General features: G+C 28.3%; 1 protein-coding gene across 2 annotated transcripts; it reads right to left on the bottom strand.

The window, feature by feature from the left end:
* Positions 1–6,610: 6,610 nt before the first annotated feature.
* LOC113873569 lies at positions 6,611–10,189 on the bottom strand. 2 transcript variants are annotated; one of them, XM_027511735.1, is made up of 3 exons: positions 9,604–10,189; positions 7,590–7,757; positions 6,611–6,992 (listed from the first exon to the last, which is right to left on the bottom strand). In XM_027511735.1, the coding sequence occupies exons 1-3, from the start codon at positions 10,087–10,089 to the stop codon at positions 6,783–6,785; spliced, it is 864 nt and encodes a 287-aa protein (XP_027367536.1). In that variant the 5' UTR covers positions 10,090–10,189; the 3' UTR covers positions 6,611–6,782. The 2 variants fall into 2 exon arrangements, with proteins under 2 accessions (XP_027367536.1, XP_027367537.1); XM_027511736.1 differs by having other exon boundaries at positions 6,735–7,010; positions 9,604–10,151.
* Between the last annotated feature and the right edge of the window lie 11 nt (positions 10,190–10,200).

Raw genomic sequence — 10,200 nt, forward strand, 5'->3', positions numbered from 1 at the left:
AAAATATACAAATTACTTAAAATTAGTCATAAAAAATATATTAATAAGATAATTTAATTTATCATTTAAAAAATTGTCCATTATAACTTATGTTTTTTATTTATTTCAATTATAGTTTTCAACTTTCATTATTAACACAAAAAAGTATCGATGTAAAATAAATAGATGGTTAAATTATTAGTTTTATTTTATTTTAGTTTCTTAATTTATAATTTTTAAATACACTTTTTTAGTAAAAGAATATTAATTTTATTAAAAAATTATTATTCATCTTTTTTTTTTTTAACTCTAACCAAGATATAGTATATTTTGAAAAAAATTGTCGTTTTTTGTTCTTTTCTTATTTCTTGTCTACATGCTCATAAAAATTATATTAAAGGTTAAATATAAATAATATAAAGGAGAAAGAAGATGAATAATTATTTTTCAACAAAGTTAATAAAAAATGATTTATTTAAAAAAAATTAAGTTAAAGGTTTGAACTAAGAAGAAAAACAAGTTAAAAAATTAAACTAAAATAAAATTAAGAAATAAGGAAATAATTTATTAATTTAGCTTGGATAGATTAATAATATTTTAAAAATGTTTTTTTTAAATAGTTATTTATTGTCCATTATTTTAATCTTCAGTAAAATTGAACTTGGTAATATTTTTTTTTAATAATTTAATTAGCTTTCTGTTATAAAAAATTTGTAAAAAAAAAAAAACAGATATAACTTGGAAACTATAGTTGAAGGATTAATTTTAAAGAAAAGGCCCACAATCTCAGATGAATTGGTTTCCTTTCTTAATCCCTAATTTTGTTAACTTTTGTTTGTGTATTTGGCTTATTACTCCGTAGGGTTTTCGGATTTCCTTTTTACCTCTTTGGCTCTTTGTCAATAATACCTTGGCCCCAAATGTCGAGCATGCACTTTGTCTACATATGGAGACGTAGATATAGATGTACGTGTATATTACTATTAGGGGTAAAGACCAAAAGTCAACTCGATTCTCTTTTCTGATTTGATAAAATTAACTTCAATGTTATGATGAGAGAGAGAGGGATACGCAAGTGTTTATCTTTGTTTCGTTTGACTTTTAGACGCCTTATTGGAAGAAGGTTGAATTTTTCGCCATCACCATAAAAATTTTAAAATGTAGTGAACTATGCGGAAAATTAATTGCATGTAATTTCGAATATTTAACAATAAAAGGCCAAGTCGTCTCTTATTAATGATGTCTCTCCTTGTAATAATTCACTAATTTGCTTCCCTATTAAACACGAATGTAGTCCATTGATATAGTAATGTATAATAATGAAAAACATTATTCAATATAATAATAATAGTATTGAACACTTGAACTTTGATTTCATACTCAAATATAAGAGGGTATATATCATCAACATGTAAATCAAAGTTATTTTAACTTGATTAATAGTTTCACGTTTTTATAAATAAATTTGAGTTTAATATTTTAAAAATATTATTTATAACAGTCTTATTTAATTTAAAAAAATTGTGTCATATAAAAAATATATATAATGTAAAAAAAAAAGATACAATTGATAATTACAATATCATTATCGTTAAAAAAAAAAATCAGAATTATTTTCTTTAATAACTGTATATCTTTTTCTATTTAGTGTGATAAATTCATTTGGTAAGTATCGTAGAATTTCCTAAGCACCATGAGAATGTGACCTTTTGAAGACTTATGCTTGGCAAGACTTTCAACCTAATTTTTTATTTATTTAAATATTCAAAGGTTCTTATATTAAATTAGATTTGTTTAGTAAATAAAATTATTACAGTAATTTGTAACGTATTTTGGTAGTATTTTTTACAAATACTATTTTCATGTAATATTTATAAGCCCTTAAATTTTGTTTTCTTATCTTTTTATTTTCTTATAATTTTTAAATATTATTTTACAGTTTCAACTAATTTAATAATTAATTAAATTAATCAAAAAAAATTAATTTAATTAATTAGCTTATCCATTTTTAACTTTTAATTAATTTTTAGTTAATTTAGAAACTATTTTGTCAAGCCATATGTTTGCATTTCCTATATTTTTTTACACTTATATTAATAAAAGGCAGAGGGAGATGTAGAATTAATAAGTAAGGGAGAAAAAAAATACAAAGTTGAAAAAAAAAAAAACAGTATATATGACAAAAAAAATAAAATATTTTAAAAGTTTTAAATTTTTTAGTAAAGAGTATTTATTTAAAACGTTTTAATAGTTGAAAATTTGAATTAAAAATTTTAAAAATTAAGGGATTAAAAACGTACAAATTAAATGAAAAAAATAATTTGTTTCCTATCTTTCAATGCGAATCCTAAAAGCTAGGATTATAATTTCAAGCAGTCAATTGATGCTTTTTAGATAAATATGAGATTCTATTTTGGTAAAGTATTTAAATATTATCGTTCATTTACATACCGTCTAGAACCTTGAGGTTGCCTGCTTAAAATTCCATTTTATGTTAATATTAAAAGTGATTATTTTTGTCGCTTAAAAATTTTATTTGCATCAAATAAAAAGTGGATGAGCATCACAAAACCAAAAACAACTAGAGGGGCATCACTAACATTTTAACCGAGGTTTAAAGAAAAAAAAATTGATTTTATATTTTTACAATTTTTCAATCTTAATCCTTCTAATTTTTTTTCTCTGTTTTCATTTTTTCCCCCTTTAACTCCTCCTACTTTGTTACACTAAAAAAATTGAAACATAAGAGTCTTTCATTTAATCATGTCAACGGAAAGAACTTCAAAATATAAAAGTCAAAACTAACAAAAATATAGAGAGATTAAAGTATGAAAATATAAAAACTAAAAACATATTAAAAAAAAAAAAAGTAATGTTGCTCCCTGAGTTTGACGTATAACTTTGAAGGAGTAGAGTATAATGTCCATGGGTCATTACCATTTGCCAGAGTAATCAATGATGATGAAACTTAGTTAACTTAATTGACATTAATGTATATCTGCCTCCAAACTTTGCCCTAGCTTTAAATGCTACCTTGTCCGTTTCGTTCCTGTTAAGGAATGCTTCAAGAGTATGTAGATTAACATTTTCTACGTTATTAAATACTTAGACTTTTTTAAATGGCCCTTTTTTAATGAGTCTATTGACGTATATTGTTAAGATATATTGAACATTATATGTTACTTATTATTAAAGTTTTTATTTTGTATTTTTAAATTATATTTATTTATACTTGTTTTAAATATTTTGATCACTTATTATGAACAAGAGAGTATAAACAAAAGAGAAAACATAATGGAAGTAATATAAATAAGTTTTTTAAAAATTTAACATAAATACAAATATTAATTATATATTTTAATATAGATAGATAAAAAATAAGGAAAATAATAAAAAATTAAACATTAAATGATTTTCTAGATGAGAAGTGACTTGTAAAACAATTCTTCTAGACTATGCGACCTATAAAACAGATGAGGATAGAAATAAATATTTTTTAAAAATATTTTTTTTCTTAAAATATATTTATGAGTACAAATTAAACAAACATTACTTTAAAAAAAAGTGTTAAATAGCTTGTGTACCTAGTTTCTGACCCAAACATGGGTGATACAATTTTTTTCCTGTTTAATTTAAAGTCAAATAAATTAAATAATTAAGTAAATTAATTTAAATCCTAAGTTTTTATTAAAATAAAATATGTATTTTTTATTAAAAATATAAAATCGTTTTTGAACTATATATAAAAAACACTTGTGTCATTTAGAGGTTAAATTGTTGGCGTGGGCATGGCGTTTGATCTGATCTTGTTAGCCATGAGTCACTAATGAGAAGTGGAAAAACAAATAAAGGTGAAATTATGAAATATCGATATTTTCTTTTCCTATTTTTCACGTAAGGATTTGCCACTACTCTAATAAAAAACGCTGCGTGGTTATTGGATTTTAGTGAATCATTATAGAAAGTAGTAGATACAAAATATAAAGAGAATTAAATGAAATAGAAATAAAAAAAAGTCCAGAAAAACAAAAACAAAAGCAATTCCGTAAGCACCAACTCCTTCAAAATGTTGACTAACGAAACATGCACTAGAATATGAATATGAAGATGAGGCAAACTATAGATGTGGTCCCTACTGTCTTCTTTTCAACGCTGCAATGAAAAATAAAATAAAAAAGAAAGGCACGACTTTAGGTACGTATAATATTATGCAATTAAGATATGCGGAGGGAATAATAAATAGCATAGAGAGTACATATTATATATCTGAAGTGGGCATCTTCCACCATAGTCTTGGCCCAAAAGAAATGTTAATTAACATGGGAATAAGAGGCAAGACAAACAGATATGCAATGAAGCCCTCCACGTGAAACCAGCACCATATGCTAATTGTTGTATATAAAAGAGAAAAAGGTCAAAGGTTTCAAAATGGAGCAGCTAAAGGAATATAGCTGATGATATATCATATCCAAACCCACTCACCAATTAATTAAGAACCCGCTTGTCCTCTCTTCACAACTGACCTATGGGGCGTAGGTGAAGCAGTTTTAAGACTTGTAGAGTTCAAATATGTGCCCTTCTTTTGGGATTCAAGTTTTGATACTCCCTATCCCTATCCCTATCCCTATCCCTCTCTCTGTTCTAATTTCCTCAATAAAATAGAATACTGTCACATTTGTATTCAATGCCTGTGCCTGTGGTACACTCTCTCTCTCTCTCTCTCTCTCTCTCTCTCTATATATATATATATATATATATATATATATATACCCACAACTTTAATTATTGCAATTCTCAATTTTGACGCTTGTTTGGAATTGCACGCGCATACTCATCAACTAGCCCTTTTTTTCCGGATTTGTTTAAGTTATAGAGTTTAGGGTATCATTTTAAAATTTTAATAATATAGGAAATAAAAATGAAAATAAATAAACAAATATAAGATAAGAACGTTTCTGTTCTTAATAATTAATAAAAATTAATTTTGAAAGAATAAAATAAAGAGGTTAGACTTTTAAACCGATAAGAAAATTATGAAAATAATTTGTTTGAACTAAGAAGCATGTCACAATTTCAAATTAAGATTGATTGAATTAAAATATATCTTAAAAAATCGGTCATTTTAAATGATATGGTATATCAATCTCTAAATTTTAACTGAAAGTAAAGTTAAAGTTAATTAAATTTCAGTGATCATGTTTAAAGTAATAAAAAATATAAAAATAAAAAAAATTACTTAATGAAAGAGAAGTTATATAATTTAATAAATGAAATATTCTTGCTTTAGAAAAGAAAATCTCAAGTATATTAATGTAGATTTTTTTTCATCAGAAAATGAGGAAGGTACAAGTCCACTTTGTTAGTTGATGGTTACATGCCTACGAATGATAGGTATGACAAAGTAGGTGCCTCAGTCTGTTTATGATTAACTCTAAATATTTCTAAAGCCACTCCTTTATTGAGTTGATATGTTTGTCGCATTCAATGACTTCCCATTCTTACGCTTCCGCTTCCTGTCATCAAGAGTAAACAAGACCCATTTGTATTAGAAAAAAAACTTACAAAATCTCCATAGATTTGTTATATAATTATATTTGTAGAGTGATCCGATATGATCTGCGTGAGTATCAGCAAACTTACAATCCCATGCAAAACCTAACAAGGATTACAATTTTATTCTATCACACGTGTGGAGATTTATTCACTTTGTGTAATTTATTCGAAACAGGTATGTTAATTCATCTTTATATAACATCTCATTTTGATAAATCTACTTGTTTACTTTTAAGTAATTATTGTATTTAGCATTTCAAATTTTAAATAATTATTTTAAATTAATAGAAAAAATGGTAAAAGTGAGAAAGAAACTAAAATAAAAATCTTAAGCTTGTTTTTAGGTAAATGTTTATTTAGTACTTAAAATTAAAATTAAAATTTTAAAAAAATAAATTACACGGTAAAAATTACACCCACTCTTATATTATTAAATAACTTTTTTATTAGATAATCTATTTTTAAACCTAATAGTTAAATAAAAAATTTTAATCACAATGATTATATTTATAAAATTTAAGATCCATTCAAAATTTCATTTGATACCTTATTCATATTCATCAAATTTATCATTGTATACCTTTGAAATATGAGAAATAAGAATATTTTGATTCCAATATTATATTTGTTCAATTTTAATAAAATTTAATACAAATAATTTAGGTAATATATAAATATAATTTAATAGTTGGATTTATGAAACTTATTTTTTATATTAAGTTATTGATAGTATAAGAGTAAACGTAACTTCTACCCTTCTAATTTAATCTCTCTGTAATTTTATCCCAATTTTGATAGAATTTTAGTTGGCTCAAATTATAATTCACGTGTTTAGCTTGTGTAAAGAACTAGATTTATTAAATTTCATCTTCAAATCAAAGAAACTAATCTTATATTCAGATAGTGCAAAACTGCCTTGAGGCAAGTCTGACTATTCTTTACCAAGTTTTACAAAAAAATCAATCAATTATAACGTAGGTACGAAAAGAGTGTTAGATGATATTGAAAGCAGCTTGATTTAAAATTTGTTTTTTATTTTTACTTTTGATTACAAAAATGCCACCTTGTTTTTTATGTTAAAAAGTTCATATAAGAAATAATGAAAAAAAATCCTTACAATTATTCTTACACAAATCTTTGAAAACAAGAAACATTAAAAGATAAGGCCAAGCATGCAGCTCTACAAAGTGAACTATGGTTACTTGTATTCATTTTTTCTATGATCCACAATATATCATTAATTACATAACTCAATCGAATTGATGTGTATGCACACTACTATTAGTGCCCTTTTGAGCTTCGTCCCTGATGGATGCAAGGTTCATTTTTATCTCATTGCAAAGTCTACCCTCTATGAGACGCACTGGCAACCACAGCTTTGGTTTAACATCAACAATGTACGAGAGAGTAGTACTAACTTCTCCTACTTGAGACTCCTCACAACTTCCACTGTTGAATTGCTGCAAAACCATCATTGTCTATGTTAGCATTGTATTTGCATGTCAAACCCCTTGAAAATAAGGTTTTAAAATCTTGTAAATTTCGGTATCTTTCAAAATAAAATCAATGAACATATTGAAAACTGAAGGCTGTGTGAGCTGTCTATGTGGAAAAAGTCAAGCCAAAAGCAAAGGAGAACCTTTTTTTTCAATAATAAAGCTGTCAAGTTTCACACAAATCATATTTTCAACTGGGTCAATAGCATAAATAATTACAAAATTATATACTCTACTTCTAGTAGGCTAGCCATGATCCATTTCATAATGTCAATTTTAGAAACAAAAAGTTCAGCATTTGGGAAAAAAATACTTATGATACAGAAAAGTGCCTCAAATTCTAATTAATGCCAGGTAGAGTCTTTTTATTTTTTGCCACAATTCCTGTATTCTTGTATTCCAATGCACCGCCAACAAAAAGTGAAAATTTTAGCTTCAAGTAAAACTGCCTAAGGAAATGGTATTGCAGTCGGGTGAATTTAAAACAAACAGACTGGTATATGATATATTATGCTGGATCCAGAAGAATTCTAAAATCAAGAGAACAAATTAAAATCCTACCTGCAAAATAGACCATTTTCCTTCAAAGAGTTGAAAATCTCCTTCAATCATCTTGAATTCAATTTCACGCTTCATACCAGAAGGAAGAGTCTCCAATTCCTTCTCAAAACAATCTACAATTCCTTTAGCATTAAATTTTATCCCAAATGCCAAGTTCTGCTGGCCAATCTGCTCAGATCATGTAACAACAATAAATATAATTCAAGCCAAATGCATGGACATGGAGAGAACCTCCAAAAGATATAAATTTAAAGTTCAGGTCAGAGGAGAATATAAAATACAGTAGCATTGAAATGGTAAAGGTAGCAATGCAGAAAAAGTAAATTAGGTAAAACCACATTTGGCCTTACTATAATGTAATCGCATATGAAGCTTGATTTTAACAAGGCATCATTCAAAATCATTTACTGTCACCAAAAGTAATACAGTAATAATATAAGCATAGCATCACACTGACTCTCTTCAAAGTAAAATCTGCAATAACTCGTGTGGAATTTGTATAATTCATTGACATCGGTACTCCCATACTTTGAACGAGTAATTAAACATGCATCATGGCATCATCATCATCCACAATTGCTTCTTAAAGGTGCATTTTGACTTGCTAAAGAAATGAAGCTTGGGCCAACACAAAAACAATTGTTCTATCTTTGATTATCATGGAACTACATAAAAGAAAGGATGAAGTACAGGACAAGAGTATCAAAGTTTGTTACTCAGTAAATCAAGGCCAAGGGACAACTTTTTGTTCCATACACAACATTACCAAAGAGTCATAAACACCCGACCCAGCCCTTTCTTCCTCCCTCGCCAATCCCCTTCTCTTCCTCGCCAAATTACTGTGCAACACCGCAACTAAATATTCACTCACAAATTAACTAAAAAAACAAATAGGAGAAAGTGCTGTGAAAGAGAATTGATCAGAAAATGGGGGAGAGCACTGTTTGACGTCTGTGGAAGAGAAGGAAAATCAGAGGGTTAAAAGCACACTATTTTCTCACTGAATCCCAAGTCTGGCATTTCAGATAGCTACTTCGTTTTCTTTGACCTCCTTGTTTTCGCATATTGTAATTTTCAATTGCTTTCTTTTTTTATTTTCTCCTTTTCTCTTTACTTTCCTGAACTCTGAATTTCGTACAAGTTATTGTGTGGAATTGTATTCTAAATCTATGTCATGTTTTTTCAATTTTTTTTTTTTGGATTGAAAATTTACTATTTTGTGTCCGTCGATGCAGAACATGGTCAAGAACACATTCCACTCTGGATTTCTTTCCACAAAGGCTATTATAGTGAAATTTGCATTACTTTGCCCATAACTTATGCAAATCAAATAATGTAGAGCACAAAACTCATTGCCCTGTGCACTAACCATCAAACGAGCAGCAAATAGAAGGAAAAAGTGTGGTTTGACTCAGGTAATTGTATTGTGCTATTGGGCTTGTGAAGTCCCTCAACTTATATCAAACACACCCTAAATGATTTCCATCCAAGTCATCTGGGAACGTCAAACAGCTCTAATCAAACATACAGCACGGTCATATATCATAAAGCTGGATGCTCCACATTTTAAAACCAAAAGTCACTTTTGAATATAATTGCATTAAAAATTCTCGAGTTTCGAAAGCCTCTCAATTAAGTGTCATTTCTTTGCATTGCAATTTTCAGCAGCTAGGCGATAAGGACCATAAGTTTCATCAGAGAGAAGCAAAATCAACTATCAAGTAAAGGAATATCCCTATAAAGCATTAGCAACACAAAATGTAATTAAACTTCTACATACAAGTCCTCATGAGGATTGTCCTATACAAATAATCTCTAATATTCTTACTTTACGTCGCCCAATTAATAAAGAATAATGGAATTAAGCCCAAAACAAGCCTAACACATTATTTAAGACTTGCCAAATCAATAAAAGGCACCGTGAAACATATTGCCAAAAACATACAACAAACATCATAAAAAAGCAAACTTTAAGATGCCCATTCAGAGCATAGGATGAGCGATGAAAAGGAACCTGCAAAAGACGAGCAAAGTTGTCACCCTTTTGGAGCAATTGGCTGACAGCAAGTCCAGGAATGAAATCAGCCAACCTTTCATAATCGGTCAAGATGGTCCAAATGGAAGCAAGAGGAGCTTCAATGGAAATCCTTGATTGAATTCTGCATGAGTTCTTCTCCAGCTTCATCACTTCTATGTACACCCCATCTTCAGCTAAGGATTCTCCTGACCCATCATCCTCTGCCACCAACAAATTCCCATCATCATCATCATCATCATCATCCAAAGAGGTAGGATGGGATTTGGAAGCACTGCAGAAGAAGGGTGTGACCTTCAATGAGCATGGTTTGGGAGAAGGTGGAGTGGAAAGGGTCTTGAAATGAAAAGGGTGGAAGAATGAGAGGGAGGAGTTGGTTATGGCAATGGAATTAGAACATGAAGGTGTTGATTGAGGGAATAGGTAAGCCGAGTGTGACTCTGAGGAAGCTGCAAAGCCGCGCATTGTGTCGTTGTCTTCTTTTCTGTAGTGTTCGTTTCTCTTAACATTTTTTGCAACTACACACAACACCAAAGGTTCAAGTTGTAACCAACACAACAAAGTAACCTTACAGTT

This window comes from Abrus precatorius, unplaced genomic scaffold, assembly GCF_003935025.1.
Source record: "Abrus precatorius isolate BTA unplaced genomic scaffold, Abrus_2018 Scaffold7, whole genome shotgun sequence".
Taxonomy (NCBI): Eukaryota; Viridiplantae; Streptophyta; class Magnoliopsida; order Fabales; family Fabaceae; genus Abrus; species Abrus precatorius.

Bases quoted from the DNA above. Each gene is read 5' to 3' on its own strand.
- LOC113873569 (XM_027511736.1), bottom strand. From the start codon at position 10,089: ATGCGCGGCTTTGCAGCTTCCTCAGAGTCACACTCGGCTTACCTATTC. The intron at 7,758-9,603 runs GTTCCTTTTCAT...TGATCTGAGCAG, and splicing joins ACTTTGCTCGTCTTTTGCAG to ATTGGCCAGCAGAACTTGGC. The intron at 7,011-7,589 runs GTAGGATTTTAA...ATGCTAACATAG, and splicing joins GAAAATGGTCTATTTTGCAG to ACAATGATGGTTTTGCAGCA.